We start from the raw sequence: 22,038 nt of genomic DNA on the forward strand, positions 1-22,038 counted from the left end.
TTTTGTCACAAACGACATTGATCCCAACCTGAACAATGCTAGCTGCGAGCCTGCGGCGTTGGCCAGCATCAGGCCGGAGATGATGCACATATATGGAACAATCCATTGATGATGTGCACGTGTTTGTCTGCAACCTTGCGCCAGTGTTCTGGGTGACGGTTGTACATGCATATGGTCGATTGAGCCGGCCAGAGGTGGTGAATCTTGAAGATATTTGGTGATCCGATCCGATCCAATGCAGACACTTTTCATCTTATCATCATGTTCTAATACATTGACGTGTAATCCTTTTCACGTGTTCGTGAAATCTTCATCATCATGGGGTGCCCAATTCGATCATGCCGCGTAATTTATCAAAGCTTCTACATATTGTTCAGGACAATTCTCAACTGATCGATTTCAATGGAACATATACATGCATGCATGCTAAACTAGCTAAAGTAACCAACATCTCATCATCTAGCTAGATTCTTCTTCCTCTTCTTCTGAAGGATCATCATCATCATCTGGATTCTGGATGGGGAAGAAGATCACTTCCTGCTCCTGCATGCATGGATCAAAATATCCTGCAGGGTTATGGATAAACTCGAGGCAATGACTGGCTGTTGCGTAGCCAATTGTCGCAGCAGCCACCACTGCCCACTGCTGACACGACCGGCCGGTGTTGGGTACCAACGACAGCAGATGATTGTACCACCACATTGGTTGCCATCAGTTCAGTGCATTCTCTCGTCAACCTGGCCTCTCTTTCACAGGCAGCACACCGAATCGCCCAGCAACTAGCACACCGGAAAGAAACTAACTTAACCTTCAGTAGGAGTCATGCATTGACGTCGCCCTTGATCGCTAGAGCTAGCTGCAACTCAAGGAGAAATGGAACACCTCAAGCAGCTTTTGTAGAACCAATCAATATATAATTGTGATCAGTTTGGATGTAATTGCGAGCCAGGGCATAAACGTCGCCGCACACTAATACACTATCATATTCTAATGCAGGAGTTGCAGAATATTAACCCATTGATGCCAACTTGGATTATTCTGTAAGTAATATGCACGCATGAACGTGTGTTAGTTTTGTAACCATGTCATGTCATGTCATTTAAAGTCCAAATTAACAATGTGTGACGCATCAAAAAAAAAAAAACAATGTGTGATTCCTTCGCTATATTTGTGGGTGGACGCAGGCTAGTCGAAACCGTGAAGGGATCAACTGATGGCGAAGTTTTAGATCAGTGGATATTTGCATGATTAATTAGTTACTCGATCTGACGACCTGCCTTTGTCGTTGCAAAGGTTGCAGTAGAACGGACTAATTTTTTTCTCTCTTTTTTTTAAGGAAGAAAATCTGGGCTGGATGATACGTACACTATATCCACTTTACTTTTTGTTATGGCCGGACCTTGAATCTATGGGAAGATTTTGTAGTTGCAGCCAACTGTTTAAGCAATGAGATACTTGTCTGGTGGTTGCCCACTCAGACGTGTCCAAAGATGAAAATGATATGGGATTTCATGGCATCTTCTCGATCCTAATATATTGACAGGCCAAGCTTTAATGTGATCGTGAAAATTAAAAGATATAGAATATTGTAGCTCGATCAACTATAAATGAGTTGTCAAAACTCAACAATAGGCTGACATGGAAAGGAATCATCTAACTTAATTATTATGCTGTTAAGTCACTGCCATGTGAGCCGTAAAAAAGTGAAACCCACATGTTAATTATTGGGGGAGTATCTCCGGATCAAAGGAAGCTAGCCTCCGAAGGGCTGTAGCGCTCCGGAGAACCATCCTCCCCGGGAGATGACCGTGAATCATGGCCATGTCGGTCTGCAGATGGCTCCTCACTCCGGAAGCCTCGGGGATCCGATTCGGATCCCACAGTGCGAGAGGAGCAGGACCTAAGCAGGCTTCGGATGATGGCCGCCCGGCTCCGGGAAAGCTCCGGGAGGTCATAGCACCATGGGCTCCGGTGCCACCAAAGGTGACCGGGCTCCGAAGCCCAGAGGGGTTCCCAAAGTCTGGAAGGGGAGCTCCGGAGGCTACCTTAGGGCGTGGGAGCTCCGAGGGGCCCCTAAAGCCCGATATGCCGGCCGGAGCGGATCATGTCTCATGTGCTCTCACAAGACAAGCCAAGAACTAGGCGCTAGTGGACGTGAATAAATGCGCACTACGCGCCCCAACTAACTCTGACACTGTTGATGGCTGCCAGGCGGAGCATGCTATTACCCAAGGGATGCCTTTACCCGAGTAATAGCGAGGTCGCTCGGCAACAGTGGTGCCCCCATGCTGGGGCAGCACTCCTGTCCTCTGTCAAATTACCGCTAGGACCAAGGTGGGCCCACCGGTAAGTCGCATAGGCATATCATAAGGATAGGGACACTGAGGCCTTTTCCTCTTATGTATCCATGTAAATAAATACTTCCTCCGTCCCATAATACTTGTCTTTCTAGCATTTAAAAATTGTCCCAAAATAGTTGTCATTTTGAAGTACTACATGTCACATCAACCACTTCCAATTCAAATTTCTCCCCATTCTACCCCTAACCACCATTCCACATCCAACTATCCATTATTAATTAAGGGGTATTATAGTATTTTTCTTCAAAATATTAGTATATGCTAAACAACCTATAACGACAAGTATTTTGGGACGGAGGTAGTATGTAAATATCACCCATAGAGGGCAGATTGAATACATGAGAGAAATTGAGACACTTGTTGAATTCTTGCAACAACATTAATGACTCAACTATATATATGTGTCTCAGACTCGTTCGGTCTAACGTATATATCTAGTGGTATTTTTCAAACTCTGAAACTTCTATGGTGGTGTTTATGCCCGAATGTCTTTATTTCCTTGTTTTTCTCATTTATGATCATGTATATTTTAGCAGTTTTAAATTACTTCCCATTTTAGATTTTCCATAAGTTAAACATGTCTATCTTTGACTACCAACATCTACAAATCTAAAAAAAAAATAGTTTGACAACATGTGAAGTATATATTATGAAATTTTTTTCAAGGTGAATCTAAAAGCATACTCCTAAATCTTATGATGTTAAATTATATAATTTTTTAGAAACCGGTAGTCAAAATAAATATTTGACTTAAGATATATAGGTAAAACTATAACAAGAAGTAATTTGAAACAATTTTTTTGGATTGATCCTATATATCTATGTGCAGTAAATGTATACTCTGTATATGATCGATTGACTATTTGACTTGTAAGAGGATGTATATACTCCTATATATCTACTTGTGAATTATACTCTATCTATTGACTGCAGTGTCTCGAAAAAATGTCATGCATGCATAGACATGACCACTAGATAATGGTGGAAAACTGGAAATAAATCAGTTAATACTGCCATTTATGAGGCTTATGTGATTAGAGGACGCGTCTGAGAAGATAGCGCGATTATGACATGCTGATGAAGAGAGATGCGGCATTTAGCAGGCGATTTGTACTTCCTTCCAATCCACGTACCCAATAGATAAGACGTTGCTGAATGCTGATCAGCACCGGGCGGATTGTCCAATTAATTGTCCTCTTTTGGCTTTCATGTTCAGGTTGGGTAACACTAGGAAACTGAAAGAAATAATCTGGACCGGTGATCCCGAAGATCACAGTACGTACATCCTCCGATAATTTTCTGAATCGTAGTTAAACATGCGAAAATAATTGTAAATCAAAAACAGAACTCGAACTTCAGAACCAGCAATGCTATAACTCAACTGTTCAATCAAAGAATAGGTTGAAAATGACAAACTGATCGAGCATCATAAGGATTTTGACATATGCATGTGTTTATTGGTATTTCCAGTGATCAGATACAAGAGAAGTCATTGCCTCATTGGCATCTAGAGTTGAAAATTTTAATGTTGAATACGTCTAGAGAGGAAATTGCATTCTTACTTCTATTATCTAAAAAACATCTGCTAAGTTGACAATGACGATAGCTACATTTTCCGTTTGGGATGTGATTATATATATGTGCATATGCATAGAAAAACCTCTATGTTCTTACCACACTTATTGTCATTTTTCCTGTGGACAAATCTACCCATTGGTTCTGGAGCCATTAGTCGGGTTCGATGATCTGTATCGTGATATAAACAAACGAGAGAAAAAATATAAATAGAATGGTACATGAGTCATCTGAATTACTCCCTCCGTTTCAAAATATTTGACACCGTTGACTTTTTAGCACATGTTTAACCGTTCGTCTTATAAAAAAAATTATGAAATATATAAAACTATATGTGTACATGAAAGTATATTTAACAATGAATCAAATGATAGGAAAAGAATTAATAATTACTTAAAATTTTTGAATAAGACAAATGGTTAAACATGTACTTAAAAAGTCAACTATGTCAAATATTTTGAAACGGAGGGAGTATTTAACTTTCTTCTTTGTAGGTTGATGACATCTATATCTAGTTTCTGAAATGTTCAGAACTAGGAGCACCCCTGCACTTGGTTTCTCAGGCTAAATCCTTTGTTCTGTAGCGTTTCAGAGTATGATCTCACGAGTAGCATCGTGCACATATATAAAGTAGTAACATGTTTATGATTTTTAATTTTTGCAGAGATCAGATTCCTGGTCCCATTCTTGCCGTGCTTGACACATACTCTTCTGGAGGCAGCGGATTCCTGTGTAGCTAGGTAGGCTGACCTGAATATACCAGTGGATACGTGCAGACAACGAGCAATATATTAATCGTGACAGTGGCAAATTCAACGCTTTCACCTCTCACTAATCGCAGCTGCAACCCTTCAAATCCCTTTCGTTCACGTCAACTCTTTGGGTGCTACTAGTGGTCGAGAATAAGGGGATTTAAGCCAACCTTGCTTGGTCAATTTTGTGGATCACGGTAATGCGATTGGTTGACTACTTAAGCAGTTGTGGATACGTCTTGGTAACTATCATGTGTAAATAAAGTTAATTACTTCATTACCGACGAACTAATAATCAAGGTGTAGCTTGCAATTGTTAAGGCTTAAATTATGTGCAACTGATTAATTGACATACTAATTCTTTGTGCTCGGTAGCATGATTAATCACATTGATTCGAGCCCAGAAATTATTGAAGACCTCTCTCTATCTTCCCTTTTATTTTATTTTTAAAAAGAAGCAAATTCTTGAACTTCTCATCTTAGGCTTTGGTTTAGCATTCAATTTTGCAGAGAAGCGTTGTTTTGTCCATAGAAATTTGTCATGAATCATTGTCTTTCCGTTGTCACAAGCCGTTGTTGTAATCTGCAAGGAGATATCCTTGATAGGACAGTACCAAGGGGTATATAGGGCATGTTTAGATTGATGCCCAACCAAAATTTTGGTAGTGCCAAATCTTGGGCAAGTTTTGGTACTATCAAAATTTTGGTAGGGTAGAGTTGAAAATGTTTATTTGGATTGAAGCCAAAATTTGCCCATAAGAGACAAGTTCATAGGCAAAGCCAAATTTATGGCATTGGTAGAGTTTTAGTAGAGATGTTTGGTTTGCTACTCTACCAAAATTTTGGTAGGCAAATTTTGGTAGGGTAGCAACTTAAATTGGCCCATAATTTTAACTTCGAGATCTTGTATTTAATCCCTAACTCGCTACAATTTATACTTAAAAAGTATTTAGAAGTACGACTCTCCTCCAAAATCTCCTCCTGTTTTTGTTGTCGCCTGCACGAGTGCACGTGTCAGCTTGCTGGTGCAAGCGATCAATCGGTGACCGCCTGACCAGCCGGATCGAGATCGATCAGATCAGGCGCCGCTTGCGCCTCAGCTCGAGCCGAGCGGATAGCGACGTTGTCCTACGTGCAAATGGCGCTACGCGCTAATGAACAAAGAACCCAACAAATCCAACGCGACAGCCGGATCGTTCGCCGTTAAACTTGTGGATCGATAAGATGATGATGATGAGAAAAGGTGAAAAACAACTGGGTTTCGCCGCCTAATTGAGCGCGCGGCTTTGGCTCCCCGCGCCCGCTCGCCTCATCGGCATCGCCGCATCGCCGGCTGTGCCTCGCTGTCGCCGTGGCCCCCGCCAGCCGCTCCCCGTTTCCGCACGTCGCTCTCGGCTCGCTGCAGCTGAGCTAAAAGATTCTGCTTTAGCAGCGTCGGATTACGGGCTTTGCGGTTTGCGATCAACACCCTCTGAAGATGTAAATTATCGCGCATTTTGCCCATAGTTTTTTTTCCTCTTGTGAGGGTTGATGGAAGATTGTGAGCTTTTGAAGTCTACATTGTAATCTTCATATAACTGTCATGCAGTTCTTTGTAACTTTGGATGACGGTATAGCAATATGGTTCAATAATTATGTGCTTTTTATCTTGTGTTGATGTTCATTCCTTTGTGTTTGCTTTAATTATTGGAGTGTTTTTTAAGTTTACTTTGAGATACACTCGCTTCAAGTAATTTGATGTAATAATTAGCTATAACTCGTTAAGTAAAGGCCGGGATGATTTTATATTCCATAATTAGAAAAAAAAACTTTTTTCACCACCTGCAGACTGCAGTTACATTTCCTACCAAAATGCATGCCATTTGATAAAATTCTTAGTTATAATAAATTTAGGATGGAGGAGTATAATTTATAGCATACTGTAGAAATTTTTTCAAATTATGATATGTCCCTGGAAGTATTTGCTGTAAAACATTGGAGTCCCCCCTCCCAGCCATGTTGCTTTAGAAAAAAAAACATTGATGCCACCTACAAGGCTACAACAAGAATCAACGAAGAATCAGAGGGAGAAAAAAAAAGAAGTCCAAGAAAATACCACACGAAAATCTACGGGAAGATAGGGGGTGGTAGCGGCTATTGCGGGTCCCACACAAAATAACCCTATAAAAATGAGGGCGTGCTCTGTAGAACTTCAGAGCAGAGAGAGAAGAAGCGATACACACTACACTACCACGAGGTGGAGAGGCGAAGAAGCCGAGCGATCGGAGAGGGGAGAAAGCGGCCGGCGAGCCGCAGTTCGCCGGCGATCTCCATCCATCCGAGGTGAAGAGGAAACGACAGTTCAAATCTTCCACAGAATCGTGAGGTATAGGAATATCAGCTTTGTTTGTTTTTACGGCGTGATCTGCTTCTACTACGTGTGTTCGTCTCCTTTTCTGTTCTTCTTTTCCCGGTAGATTTCTCGGTTTATCCGAGGAGTTGTTGGTCACTTTTAGTTATCCGTAATACGGAGTAGTACTTATCTTGGTTTTATCTAAGATGGGTAGAACTAGACAATTCTGAACTTTCTGCAAGCTAATGTGCAGTTCTATATTTTTAAAAAAATTCTAATATTTTTTTATAATTTAATTCACTACCTTTGTTATTATCTCTAACGTTTTCTGTTGCATTTGCAAATTTTGTGTGCAGATTTAAAATAGCAGTTCTACTCTACTAGTAGCGGAGGCATTCGTTCCCGCGCGGGCAATGTCGGCGGCGCAGGGCCTTGCGCTGAAGCTGCGCGCCGCGCCGGCGGCGGCGGCGGGTGGCGTCCGCGGGGAGAAGCGGCGCCGCGCGGCATCGGCGACCGCGGCGGCGGCGGCGCGGCCTCGCCACGGCGCCATGTCGCTGGAGGGCGGGTTCCTCGGCGGCGCGCTCCCCGCCGAGGACCGGGTGGCGCCGCGGGCATCGGCGTCGCGCCAGGCGGAGGCGGGGGCTGGGGCGGGGGCGGCGCGTCCTCCTCCCAGGTCGATGTCGAAGATCCCCGAGAGCAGCATTGGGCTGTACGACCCCTCCATGGAGCGCGACTCCTGCGGCGTCGGCTTCATCGCCGAGCTCTCCGGCGAGTACAGCCGCAAAACGGTGAGGTTTCCGCGGCTAAGCACGGCGCTGGAGTTGATTGTTCCCGTGCAAACAATCGAAACCCCCAACGCGGCGTGAATTTCTGAGATTCTGAAATTGTTCTCGGTTTTGCAGGTCGATGACGCCATAGAGATGCTCGAGAGAATGGCTCACCGTGGCGCCTGCGGCTGCGAGAAGAACACCGGAGATGGCGCAGGCATCCTCGTCGCTCTGCCGCACAACTTCTTCAGAGAGGCAAACCTACTTGAAGTTTTAAGCCGAGAAATATGGGAATTTTCTACCGCTGGGGGAATCATTTTTTTTTTCTGCCTGTTTTTGTTTTTTTGTGTTCTGACAGGTCACGAAGGACGCAGGTTTTGAGCTTCCGCCGCCTGGTGAGTACGCCGTCGGGATGCTTTTCATGCCCACAGATGACAAACGCCGTGAAAAGAGCAAGCTTTTGTTTCGTGAGGTTGGTGACCAAGCAGAACACTAGAACAGTTCAGTTCAATCCTATTGTAACTGATATCATGATACCATTCTCAATTTCGTGTTGTATCTTTGGATTTGTTTGGGTTCATGCAGAAAGCAGAGTTGCTGGGGCATACCGTCCTCGGCTGGCGCCGGGTTCCCACAGACAACTCGGGCTTGGGTCAATCAGCGGTAGATACAGAACCAGTGATTGAGCAAGTGTTTGTCACCAAAAGTGCAAGTTCAAAGGCTGATTTTGAGCGGCAGGTTATTTGATGAGCCAGCACATTTGAACTTTATGGAATTCATCCGTAGCTGTTAATTTTTCCTTGACTTGTTCTTTTGTTGACTGCAACTCCAGATGTACGTCCTACGGAGGTTCTCAGTTATGTCCATACGAGAAGTTCTAGGCGTCAAGAATGGCGGACCAAAAGATTTCTACATGTGCTCTCTATCTTCAAGGTTCTGTGTTACCATCCCATTAAAGAATGTGGTTTAAGTTTCCAACCTTGGGTAATTTGAAGCGCTAGCCACTAAGGATTTCAGTTATCTGTATTAAGCAACAGTAAGCTGTGATATGGAATAAAAAAAAACATGTTTCAGAAATGCTTCATTTTGATAACAAGGAATAGAAGAAAACTTTTGGATGTTTTTTTTTTCCTTTGTGATTTGATCTCATCTGAAGTGAAGTTTGATTTGGTCACATGTGCATGCATTCCATTTTCTGCCAAGTAATTATTTCCTGAAATTCGGTTTTTTACAGGACCATTGTTTATAAGGGTCAGCTTAAGCCAAGCCAACTCAAGGGGTACTTCTTTGCAGACTTAGGCGATGAAAGCTTCACAAGTTACATGGCACTGGTAAGGGCATAACCATTTCAATATTATCTGAACAACAAAATCCATGATCATAGTCAGAAGATAGGATTACTAGCAGCAAGATTTTTGTGAGGATATATAATGCTTCTAAGCAGGCATCAAATATCCTCTTTTCTTTTATTAATATTAATATGCTATTTCCCTCCTGTTTCATGATGCCTTTGGCTGAAGCTGTAGAAACTGAAACTGTGTCAGCTGATGCCCAACAAAAAAGACACTTCAGAATCCTTGTGTAGTTCTGCTATTAGGTACTGCTTTTTCAGAATGTGTATCCTAATTAGGTGGTTTGAACAAACTTTATTTGGCTTGAGGTAGCTTAGGTTCTGAAACTGTTTTACATGGATGATAGCATATGGAGCAGGATTCAAGGATAGATAGTACTGGCCTACTGGGTATTCATATGAAACCATATTGCATATCATTTATATATAGTTGTGCAAAAGATGAACAAGGTATAGTTTAAAAGTTATGCATGCAAACAGATCCACTCAAGATTTTCCACGAACACCTTCCCTAGTTGGGATCGAGCGCAACCAATGCGTGTTTTGGGGCATAATGGCGAGATCAATACCCTTAGAGGGAACAAGAACTGGTAATTTCACTAAACACATCTCTCATCATTTTCTTGTGAGCAAGAATCTTCACATGCCTATGGACCATGGAGCTTATATTTATATGCTTACTTGCACTTTTGTCCTATTTCCATGTTTGGTAGGATGAAGGCACGTGAGGGTCTCTTGAAGTGCGAGGGACTAGGTCTAACAAGGGATGAAATGTTGAAACTTCTGCCGATAGTGGATGCTACATCTTCGGACTCAGGTTCCATTCCTTTATCATAATTTACACATGATAAAATAAAAGCAGTAGTTTGCTGCTAGCTCTGTCTCTGAAACAATGTGTGTGTGTGTGTGTGTGTGTGTATACATATATATATTGGGAATACGTGAGATGCACATTTTTGTATTAAGAGAAATAAATGTGTATATTTGGGATTCCATATCCCTTTTCACCTGTCAAATGGAAGTATGGCCATCTTTGCAAAGTTATTTATTGAATTATCTTGTGAATTCAGGTGCAATCGACAATGTTCTTGAGCTCCTCATACAATCTGGAAGAAGTGCGCCAGAGGCTGTCATGATGATGATCCCTGAGGCGTGGCAAAACGATGTTAACATGGACCCTGAGAGAAAAGCTTTGTATGAGTTCTTTTCAGCACTTATGGAGCCTTGGGATGGACCAGCTCTAATCTCATGTAACAAGATAAAACTAAACTCTCTTCTTAATATTGATGCATGCATTATGATAGATAAGTATCAATTCTGACCTGGTCTTCACGCACAGTTACTGATGGCCGCTACCTTGGTGCGACCCTTGATCGTAATGGTTTGAGGCCAGGCCGGTTTTATGTGACCTACAGTGGCCGTGTAATTATGGCTAGTGAAGTTGGTGTGGTCGATGTTCCTCCTCAAGATGTTTCAAGAAAGGGTAGGCTAAACCCTGGAATGATGCTTTTAGTTGATTTTGAGAACCATTGTGTTGTGAATGATGATGAATTGAAGAAAGAGTACTCCAAAGTTCGTCCATATGGAGAGTGGCTGAAAAGACAAAGGATACAACTCACAGATATCATAGAATCTGTAAATGAAGCAGAGAGAATTGCACCGAGCATTTCGGGTGCACTTCCAGTAAGTTAATTATCTTGCTAACTTTTGGAGTGTCCTGTTGGTTAGTAATTTACCATGTAATGGTGAGGTATTTTATGGATTTTTCACACTTTGCTGCAGATTACAAAGGAGAACAAAGCAGATATGGGTATCTGCGGAATTCTGACTCCGCTGAAGGCTTTTGGGTAAGCAACAGCCCAATCTTAGTATGTTTCTTCTCATCCTCCTTGTTGAAAAATTACCTATTTGGTTGGATTCAGGTATACAAGAGAAGCCCTTGAAATGTTGATGCTACCGATGGCCAAAGATGGACAAGAAGCTCTTGGATCAATGGGAAATGATACTCCTCTAGCTGTGATGTCAAACAGAGAGAAGCTGACTTTTGAATACTTCAAGCAGATGTTTGCACAAGTTACAAACCCACCGATTGACCCGATCCGGGAGAAAATTGTCACATCTATGGAGTGCATGATTGGTCCTGAAGGTGACTTGTCTGAAACAACAGAGCGGCAGTGCCATCGCCTCACGCTTAAGAGTCCTTTACTGAATACAAATGAAATGGAGGCTATTAAAAAGATGAACTACCGGGGTTGGCGCAGCAAGGTGCTTGACATAACTTATCCTAAAAAGAATGGCAGGATGGGCTTAAAACAGACTTTAGATAAAATTTGTGCTCAAGCACGTGAAGCTATTCATGAGGGCTACACTATTCTAGTTCTCTCTGATAGAGGTCAGTAAGATTCAGTTACACCAGACTCACTAAGCATGAATTTTATGATCCATGAATTTATCATCATCTAGATATAGATTCATGAGCAATAGTGTTAGTATGAAATCAATATTCTCCCCAAAATCTTTACTTTTGAGCTGAATTCAATATTGTGTTATTGTGGTACGAAAGATATCAAGATTTTTTTCTATATAGATCATGAATAAGTATATTTTCGTAACAACATGTTAACAGTCAACATCTTAGTTTCATCTTAGGTTAGGTCGTACTTAGTTTTTCTTGCTCCTCTTGGATCATGTGTCAACATAGCTCAGCTTTTCTTCTTTTTTTTTTTTTTTTTGCATCTAAGCTCCTCTTGCTATTCTTTTTTTTTTTTTGTTTGCATCCAAGCTCAGCTTTCCCAAGCTTGTCACCATGATATGTGCTCTGCATTTCAATGTTTAATTCTCAAAATTAACTTGATCCGTCATCTGTAGCATTTGGATTAAAACATTTGCTTTAACTAGAAGTTTCCATACAGGTTTTTCTTCAGAGCGTGTAGCTGTCAGTTCCCTATTGGCAGTTGGAGCTGTCCATCAGCACCTTGTCTCACATCTTGAGAGGACACGCATAGGATTGTTAGTTGAATCTGCTGAACCTCGCGAAGTGCACCATTTTTCCACCCTTATTGGATTTGGTGCTGATGCTATATGCCCTTATTTAGCTTTAGAAGCAATATGGCGGTTGCAAATTGATGGGAGGATTCCTCCTAATGATGGGAAACCTTATACACAAGAACAACTTATCGAGAAATATTTTTATGCTTCAAACTATGGAATGATGAAAGTTCTTGCGAAGATGGGAATATCCACTCTGGCATCTTACAAAGGTGCTCAGATTTTTGAGGCCCTTGGTCTTGCTTCGGAAGTGGTCAGCAAGTGTTTTGAAGGTACTCCTAGTAGAGTTGAAGGTGCAACCTTTGAAATGCTTGCACAAGATGCTCTTCGTCTCCATGAGATTGCATTCCCATCAAGAACTTTACCTCCTGGAAGTGCAGATGCAAATGCTCTTCCCAACCCTGGGGATTACCATTGGAGGAAAAATGGAGAAGTACACCTTAATGATCCTTTTTCCATTGCAAAATTACAAGAAGCAGCACGGATTAACAGCAGGGAAGCATACAAAGAATATTCTAGGCGCATTTACGAGCTGAATAAGGCATGTACTCTGCGTGGCATGCTGAAATTTAGAGAAATTCCAAACCAAATTTCCTTGGACGAGGTAGAACCTGCAAAGGAGATAGTGAAGCGGTTCTGTACTGGAGCAATGAGTTATGGATCCATTTCCTTGGAAGCTCATACTTCCCTGGCTGAGGCTATGAACACACTTGGAGGAAAATCTAACACAGGTATCTCGCATCATATACGGACCTGAACTTTTGCTGAGTCAGTTACTTTAAATGTCATGTGTGCTTTGTGTTGCATGTTTGCTTGATATAGTTCTAAGCTTCTTGATTTCCCATGATAACTTGCAAAAACTTTGAGCTAAAAAGTAACATCTAAAAACTAGTTGGCTCTTTTAGATCCTTTTAACATTGTTATTCCCAAATCACTTGAATTATGCTTAAAGTTCTTAATTATATGTGCCTGGAACGTGAAGGTTATATAACTATTAAGAATGGGAGCAAAGGCCAGTTAACAACTCAAACACTGACCTTCTTCCATGGCACAGGTTAAGCTTTATAGTAGCCAAATTACCCTTGATATTGGAAATAGAAGTATAATATCCCCCCATTAGTTGCCAGACCAATTTTCGACGGTGTCGATTGAACTGCGTATCATTACATAGTGGGAGGGTAACCACATAAGCGTAGAGTTGTAACACCATATGACCCAAAATTCGCCCAATGGCTGGGCCTCCATTTGGTGGTGGGGGATGGGCCACTCTTGCATAGCACCTTACTTGGGCTTTCATCCTTGCTTTCCCAGAAAGGTTAACAAGATCAGGAAATGTTATATTTTGGGCCAACAGGGCTTATACGCTACTATAGCTAAAGGTAAACAGGCAATTGGTTTTTTTACCTTTCCAGTCGAACCATTTGCTTTGGGTAGATGGTGTTGTGAGAACTTTGTTCCTTTCAATCTTAATACAAATGATGCACAAAGCTTATGCGCATTCCCTAAGAAAAACGTAAGTGAATAAATCAGGGGATCCTTTGACAGGCGTATAAGGCTTTCTTTTTTGTTAATTGATAGTAGGCATATATCACTTGGATTCAATCCAGTAGCTTAGATCATAGTCTTTGTTTGTTCTCCGATTTCAGGGCTAGTCGCAATTTGATATGAACCTTTATTTTAAATTCCTTCTGAACTATTTTCATATGCTACACAGAAACAAATGGGAAGATGCCTGTTGTTTGCTTATTTGAGCACAGCAGCTAGGCTGATGCAAGTTATTTATCAACTTTTGTTCATTCTTATTTTTCTCTAATATTGCACTTCCTATCTGCAGAGCATCTTATGTAAACCTTTTTATGACTTATTTGTGCACAGCTATTTATTTAGAATATCAACTTACTACTGTAGTGAATTTGCTAACTGACTCCATTTTATATGTTAATTGGGACATCTAAAAAGGTGAGGGAGGGGAACAACCTTGCCGTATGGTGCCTCTTCCTGATGGATCAAAGAATCCAAGAATAAGTGCAATCAAGCAAGTTGCCAGCGGAAGATTTGGAGTTTCCATCTATTATTTGACTAATGCAGTTGAGGTGCAGATAAAAATGGCTCAGGTATTTGACCAGATTGGTTTTTTGTAAAACTAAATGAGTTACTTCCTGCAATATGTCCATGACCACTGGTCTGGCTATTTCATCAGGCAGTAGAAATTTATGTCTTGTTCCTCTAACTGTATAGGGTGCTAAACCTGGTGAAGGTGGTGAGCTACCAGGCCACAAGGTCATTGGTGATATTGCAGTCACTAGAAATTCTACAGCTGGTGTAGGGCTCATTAGCCCACCTCCTCACCACGATATATATTCTATTGAGGATCTCGCACAACTTATCCATGACCTTAAGGTATAGTCTCATTTGTAAAAAGTCTCATGATGGTGGCTTATAACTATTTAGTGCAAGACTCCAGTTTGCCACTTACACATTTACTTCCTTATTAATTGGCATTTTTTTGTTGTAATGTTTCATATTAGAGAACCTTTTTAATTGAAATCATGCATGTCGCACTTTACAGTTTTGCTTGCTTATGCTATATCGCTTCTTTCTACTGTAGAATGCAAACCCAGGTGCCAGAATCAGCGTCAAACTAGTCTCTGAAGCTGGTGTAGGAATTGTCGCTAGTGGTGTGGTGAAAGGACATGCAGACCATGTTCTGATCTCTGGACATGATGGAGGCACTGGAGCCTCCAGATGGACAGGGATTAAAAATGCTGGACTTCCTTGGGAGCTTGGATTAGCTGAAACACACCAGACTCTTGTGGCCAATGGTCTCCGTGGCCGAGCTGTTCTTCAGACAGATGGACAGATGAAAACTGGTAGAGATGTTGCTGTTGCTTGTTTACTTGGAGCAGAAGAATTTGGATTCAGCACAGCGCCATTAATCACACTTGGCTGCATTATGATGAGGAAGTGCCATACCAACACTTGCCCTGCTGGTATTGCTACACAAGATCCAGTGCTCCGCGCAAAGTTTGCTGGGAAGCCAGAACATGTCATAAACTACTTCTTCATGCTTGCTGAAGAGGTACGAGAAATCATGGCACAGCTTGGCTTCCGCACTGTTAATGAAATGGTTGGGCGATCGGACATGCTTGAGATCGATCCCAAAGTACTGGAGGGCAACGAGAAACTTGAAAACATTGATCTCTCACGGCTGCTGAAACCAGCTGCTGAAATTAGCCCTGGGGCTGTTCAATATTGTGTTGAGAAGCAAGATCATGGCCTCGACATGGCATTAGATAACAAACTCATAGCCTCCTCAACAGCTGCCCTTCGAAAAGGTGTTCGTGTTTTCATTGAGACACCAGTACGGAACATTAACCGAGCTGTTGGTACTATGCTCAGCCATGAAGTCACAAAACGGTATCACATTCATGGATTGCCATCAGATACCATCCATATTAAGCTGAATGGAAGTGCTGGCCAAAGTTTTGGTGCTTTTCTCTGTCCTGGGATCACTCTTGAGCTTGAGGGAGACAGCAACGATTATGTTGGTAAGGGACTATCTGGTGGAAAGATTGTTGTGTATCCACCAAGAAATAGTCGATTTAATCCACAAGACAATATTGTGATTGGTAATGTGGCTTTATATGGTGCTACAAAGGGAGAGGCATATTTCAATGGTATGGCGGCAGAAAGGTTTTGTGTCCGCAATTCAGGAGCTCAAGCAGTAGTTGAAGGGATTGGCGATCATGGATGTGAGTACATGACAGGAGGTACAGCTGTTATTCTTGGAAAAACTGGTAGGAACTTTGCAGCTGGCATGAGTGGAGGTATTGCTTATGTTTATGATGTGGATGGGAAGTTCAGTAGCCGTTGCAACTATGAGTTAGTTGACTTGTATGCTGTAGTTGAAGAGGATGACATCACAACATTGAGAATGATGATACAACAGCACAGACTTCATACACAAAGTGATTTGGCCAGAGATATACTCTTGAATTTTGATACTCTCCTCCCAAAATTTATAAAAGTATATCCAAGGGATTACAAGCGGGTTTTGGATAAACTAAAAGAAGAGAAGGCTGCTAAAGAAGCAGAGCAAAAGGCAAGAGAAGTGGTGGATAAGAAGCCAGTTGAAGTAATTCAAGCTCCAAATGGCATTTCAGTAAAGACAGAGGTAAATAAGGTTTAAGCAGGATTATTTCTCATTCTCTATATCGGTGATATTTAACTTGACTGTTGGAAATTTATGATGTCCTTCTTAAAATAGTTATTATTGTAATTCTGTAAGCTAAGCTTTCTAGTCTGACTTAAAGTCTTTTTGATATGCAGAAAGTAATGAACGAAGAGCCATCAAGCCGACCATCACAAGTTTCAAATGCTGTGAAGTACCGAGGTTTCATAAAATATGAGCGAGAGGGTACTTCTTACAGAGATCCAAATGAGCGTGTAAAAGATTGGAATGAAGTTGCAATTGAATTGGTTCCTGGGCCACTGCTAAAGACGCAATCTGCTCGGTGCATGGATTGTGGCACTCCTTTCTGTCATCAGGTGATACTCAGTTTTTTTCCCTTTTGTATTAGGCAGTTTTTTTTCATAAAATACAATGATGCTTTTCAGTACAGTAGTTTTATATGAATGTCACCCGGCAAAAAAGTTTTATATGAATGTCCTTGATGCTCTTGATTTCTTGTCCATATATATTAGTGCATATAGTCGTGCATTCGCACGAATTTAACCATCCTCTATACTGAATATCTTTACATATTATTTGTAGTAACAAAATATACTTCTCTTTTTAATAGATGACACTGTTAACTTTTAACATAATATTTAATCATTCATCTTATTAAAAAATATTATGTAAATGTTAATTTTTTTGGTCTGACTTGTTTTATCATTACTGCGTTATGATATTTTGGTAAGTTGGCAATGGTAGGGTATGCTTAGTTAGTTACCCTATAAAATTTGGTATTTTTTTCTATTTTATTTAATTTTTAGGTAAACTAAATTCATAATATTTTACTTTACTTTAGAAGGTGTGTTCGTTGAAAAAAAACTGAGATGGTTAATTTGTGTGCTAAACAAAACCGACAATCCGAGTGTACTTTATACAATGTTTAAAAAAGTGTGTAAAGAATATAATCTATTATATTATTAAAGGAATAGAAAAAGAAGCCTCCACGTTCGCTCTCATGGCCTAGAAATTCTCACATTAATCGGAGAAAAAGAAAAGACAGAGTCCATATAGAAATACAATTTAGAAATAGCTGAAATTTGGAATTAAAAAATAAGGAATATTAGAAGAGGAGACTAGAGTCCATATAGAAATACAATTTAGAAATAGCTGAAATTCGGAATTAAAAAATAAGGAATATTAGAAGAGGAGACTAGAGTCCATATAGAAATACAATTAGGAAATAACTGAAATTCGGAATTAAAAAGAAGGAATATTCGAAGTAGAGTATAGAGTCCATATAGAAATACAATTAGGAAATAACTCAAATTCGGAATTAAAAAATAAGGAATATTAGAAAAGGAGACTAGAGTCCATATAGAAATATAATTTAAAATTAGTTGAAATTCGGAATTAAAAAATAAGGAATATTAGAAGAGGAGACTAGAGTCCATATAGAAATACAATTAGGAAATAACTGATATTCGGAATTAAAAATAAGGAATATTAGAAGTAGAGTATAGAGTCCATATAGAAATACAATTAGAAAATAATAGAAATTCGGAATTAAAAATAATGAATATTAGAAGTAGAGTATATAGTCCATATAGAAATACAATTAAGAAAAAAAAAGAAATTCGGAATTAAAAAATAAGGAATATTAGAAGTAGAGTATAGAGTCCATATAGGAATTTAAAACTAACTAAAATTCAGAATAAACATAATAAAATTAAAAGTAGAGTTTAGAGTCTGTATAAAAATACAATTTACAAATAACTAAAATTCGAGATTAAGAAAAACATGGAAAGAAGAGTTTAAAGTCAATATAGGAATACAATTTAGAAGTAACTGAAATTCGAAATTAAAAATTAAAGAATATTGAAAGATAAGTTTAGAGTCCACATAGAAATACAATTAGAAATAATAAAAATTCAGAAATAAAAATAAATAATATTGGAAGAAGAGCCTAGAGTCTATATAGAAATACAATTTACAGAAAATTTGGAATTAAAAAAATATATTAAAAGGTGAGTCTAGAGTCCATATAGGAATATATATATTTTACAAATAACTAAAATTTGATATTAAAAATAATTAATAACTAACACGTATATAAAATACAATATGAATATTACACATTAGTAGTTTCGTAAAGTTATTGCAAAATCTAAAATTATGTTGTCATTTTAATATATTTGGATAATATATTGAGAAAACATATATGCTATTATATGAGAGAAAATATAATGATGCTAGCCGCGCAATCTGCACAGGACACCATGCTAGTTTCAATAGTAAAACTCAAAACTTTCAAGGTTCTTCACGTATACGAGGTTTTAATTGTACACAAGGTATAAAAATAATTTACCAATATTCAAAACTCAAAACCTCCAAAATTATACGCCTAAGAAAAAAATATTTTTTAGGCTTAAAAATAAAAAGGTGCCATGGTTGTGACATATTGGCAGGTTCAGAGGTGGACTTGGAATATCTAGTAACTTCCTTGCCACTCTTCCATCGGACAGCTGAGATTTATTCTTCAGTTTTTGTCCTTTTATCGATTCTATGGCCATTATTTACTACATGATGTGGCTTTTTCTCTTTGCATCATCAGATTGTCTTTTCACTTGTTAAGATTTGTGAAATTTTCTTGGTATGGTTCCTGTATTTTTCTTATATCAAACTTTTGCAGGAGGGTTCTGGTGCTGGTTGTCCTCTTGGAAATAAGATTCCTGAATTCAATGAATTGGTTCATCAGAATAGATGGCATGAAGCCTTGGATCGGCTACTTGAGACAAACAATTTCCCTGAGTTTACTGGACGAGTTTGTCCTGCTCCTTGTGAGGGTTCGTGCGTACTTGGCATTATAGACAATCCAGTATCCATAAAAAGCATAGAGTGCGCCATCATAGACAAAGGATTTGAAGAGGGATGGATGGTACCACGGCCTCCACTTCGGAGAACAGGGTGTGTGTTCGGCACAACTTTGTACTTGCTTTCTTATATGAGTTGAAGCATGTAACAATAGCTGCACCTAAAGCTACTTCATTTTTTTGCAGAAAGAGAGTTGCTATTGTTGGCAGTGGCCCAGCTGGTCTAGCTGCTGCAGACCAACTGAACAAAATGGGCCATTTCGTGACTGTCTTTGAACGTGCTGACCGTATTGGAGGACTGATGATGTATGGGGTTCCAAATATGAAGGCTGACAAAGAGGGCATTGTTCAGCGACGTGTCGAGTTGATGGCTAAGGAGGGGGTTCAATTCATTGTGAATGCCCATGTTGGAAGTGACCCTTTATACTCCGTTGAAAAGCTCCGCTCTGAGAATGATGCCATTATTTTGGCCTGTGGAGCTACAAAGCCAAAGTGAGTTAATACAAAAACGAAAAAAAGAAGAGTTTGTAACTCTAGTTTACATCTTTCTTGGCACCAGTTTTTAAAGTCTAAGCAACACAGTCTATATCATTCATGCCTTTGAAACTTGGCTAATGTTTAGAGCATTATCCTTGAGCAGAGATCTCCCTATTCCTGGACGGGAGTTGGCAGGCATCCATTTCGCTATGGAATTTCTTCATGCCAATACCAAAAGTTTACTTGACAGCAACTTGGAGGATGGTAACTACATATCAGCCCAAGGGAGAAAGGTGGTTGTCATTGGTGGTGGAGACACAGGCACAGATTGCATTGGGACATCCATTAGGCATGGTTGCACCAACCTTGTAAATCTTGAACTTTTGCCAGAGCCACCAAGAAAGAGGGCACCTGACAACCCCTGGCCCCAGGTTAGTTCCCTCATCATATAAAACAACAGCATCTTTATATTCTTTTTTTAGTGAAAATCTTTGTATGTTTAGAATGTAAGCATTGCGCCACTACGGTTGCCTGAAATTCCACTAACATTACTCTGTTGTGTTTCTACTATTGCCTTCAGTGGCCCAGGATCTTCCGTGTTGATTATGGGCACCAGGAAGCAACTAGCAAGTTTGGAAAAGATCCAAGAAGTTACAAAGTCCTGACGAAGCGATTTATCGGAGATGAGAATGGAAATGTGAAGGCCCTTGAGGTAATACGTGTTGAATGGGAAAAGGTGAACGGAAGGTTCCAATTCAAGGAAGTTGAAGGATCAGAAGAAATTATTGAGGCCGATCTTGTCCTCTTAGCTATGGGATTCCTGGGTCCCGAAGCGGTTAGTTTTCCTCCCTTTCTCTTATGAGTTATGACAAGAATAGCATTACACAATTGTGCACATAGCTATCTGTTTAGAGACCAACCAACACATAGTGCCTAACTGCATATCCTTCTACAGACTGTTGCTAACAAGCTGGGTCTAGAACAAGACATGAGGTCAAACTTCAAAGCTCAATTTGGAAACTTTGCGACCAATGTGGAAGGTGTATTTGCTGCTGGAGACTGCAGACGTGGGCAATCACTGGTTGTTTGGGCCATCACAGAGGGGCGCCAAGCTGCAGCAGCCGTAGACAATTACCTGTCGAAGGATGATGAAGGTGAAACCAATGGCACAGAAGACATTGCTGTCTCAAGTGAAGGTCTGGTCCAACCCGTAGTTGCATAGGCCGAGAGAACATTTCTGCAATTTTGATACAGCATTGATGATGCGAAGATAGTAGGGCCATGCATTTTTTAGCTATAAAAAGGTAAAATAAAGGGCCTGTAAATAATTTACAAGAAAAGAGGGGGCCCTTTTGTTTATATAAGTATGATAAAAGGGAAATTTTGCGGACGCGTATATTTTTTCCCTGTTTCTTCTTGTGAAGAGATGCAAATCCTGTGATTATAAGAGCAATGTCTGGTTTTTGTTAAATAAATGTGAGGGGATTCTGTTAAAAACATCTATTTATTATGTGTAAGTACACAATGGATCTTCGTGTTTCTCTTCCATCCATGAACCTACCACAATGCTGCTGCATGAATTGTAAATGTTTTTAAAGTTTTTGAAGTGTTGTCATTGACTAGTTCAAGAATCGATCTGCAGCCATAATTAATCAGTTAAACTTTTTTTCTTAAACAAAAGCAGAAGCTCTGTTTCATTTCATTGATTCGCTTCCTTTATTGAAAAGAAACTCAAACCTCGTGTGACATGTTTGGTTGTTATTAACTGTTTTATAATTGGAGCGAAGTCACGCATTATTAGTCTGACTAGAAGATATTACTGACGACACCTGATGCAAAAGAAATTCATATTTGATATGCCTTGTTCTAAATTGGCAATGCCGTTATGAAAAAAAAAAGTACAGTCCATTAGTGACTGCGTGCATGACGACCAATAATTATTCTGGATTGAGCAACGAAACACAAAAGAATATATAGAACGGGTAACAAGATTGACCTTGTAAAATGGTGCTGCTTCAATTATGAGATGTATATACCTGTTAAATGTAAACAATTTTATTGAGAATTTCTCTATAAGAACTTTTTTTAACGAGGACTTAATTTTTTTTTAACAAACTGGCAAGCCGCCAATTTCATTAAATAGAGATGGAGTAAATTGTACAAAACCCAAAAAAAAATGAAAGAAGTTACAAGCTCAGAGCCTTTGGACCGAGCTAACCACATAATGAGCCAGTTGCCAAGGTTCTTCTCACCCACCAAAACCCATGTTTTGGCTTCCTCTTTAATCTTGGCTAGGAGACTGGTTGCCAGGAGCTCCTTTTGTTGGAAG

General features: G+C 40.0%; 1 protein-coding gene across 1 annotated transcript; it reads left to right on the plus strand.

Annotated features, from left to right (window-relative positions):
• Positions 1–6,887: 6,887 nt before the first annotated feature.
• Positions 6,888–21,271, plus strand: LOC127773744 (glutamate synthase 2 [NADH], chloroplastic). Its single transcript, XM_052299911.1, has 23 exons — positions 6,888–7,052; positions 7,376–7,807; positions 7,922–8,041; positions 8,145–8,258; positions 8,372–8,524; positions 8,619–8,719; positions 9,021–9,117; positions 9,618–9,727; positions 9,851–9,954; positions 10,208–10,387; positions 10,477–10,820; positions 10,920–10,984; positions 11,060–11,529; positions 12,050–12,916; positions 14,145–14,299; positions 14,424–14,585; positions 14,794–16,359; positions 16,515–16,733; positions 19,052–19,326; positions 19,419–19,724; positions 19,873–20,140; positions 20,290–20,544; positions 20,665–21,271. The coding sequence occupies exons 2-23, from the start codon at positions 7,433–7,435 to the stop codon at positions 20,929–20,931; spliced, it is 6,573 nt and encodes a 2,190-aa protein (XP_052155871.1). The 5' UTR covers positions 6,888–7,052; positions 7,376–7,432; the 3' UTR covers positions 20,932–21,271.
• Positions 21,272–22,038: the final 767 nt, after the last annotated feature.

Source organism: Oryza glaberrima, chromosome 5 (assembly GCF_000147395.1).
Source record: "Oryza glaberrima chromosome 5, OglaRS2, whole genome shotgun sequence".
Classification (NCBI taxonomy): Eukaryota; Viridiplantae; Streptophyta; class Magnoliopsida; order Poales; family Poaceae; genus Oryza; species Oryza glaberrima.

What these genes read in the sequence shown, in the direction of transcription:
- LOC127773744 (XM_052299911.1), top strand. Translation starts at nt 7,433, where the DNA reads ATGTCGGCGGCGCAGGGCCTTGCGCTGAAGCTGCGCGCCGCGCCGGCG. An exon ending in TGGAGGAAAATCTAACACAG is followed by an intron (nt 12,917 to 14,144) that starts GTATCTCGCATC and finishes ACATCTAAAAAG; the next exon opens with GTGAGGGAGGGGAACAACCT. An exon ending in CTGACAACCCCTGGCCCCAG is followed by an intron (nt 20,141 to 20,289) that starts GTTAGTTCCCTC and finishes TATTGCCTTCAG; the next exon opens with TGGCCCAGGATCTTCCGTGT.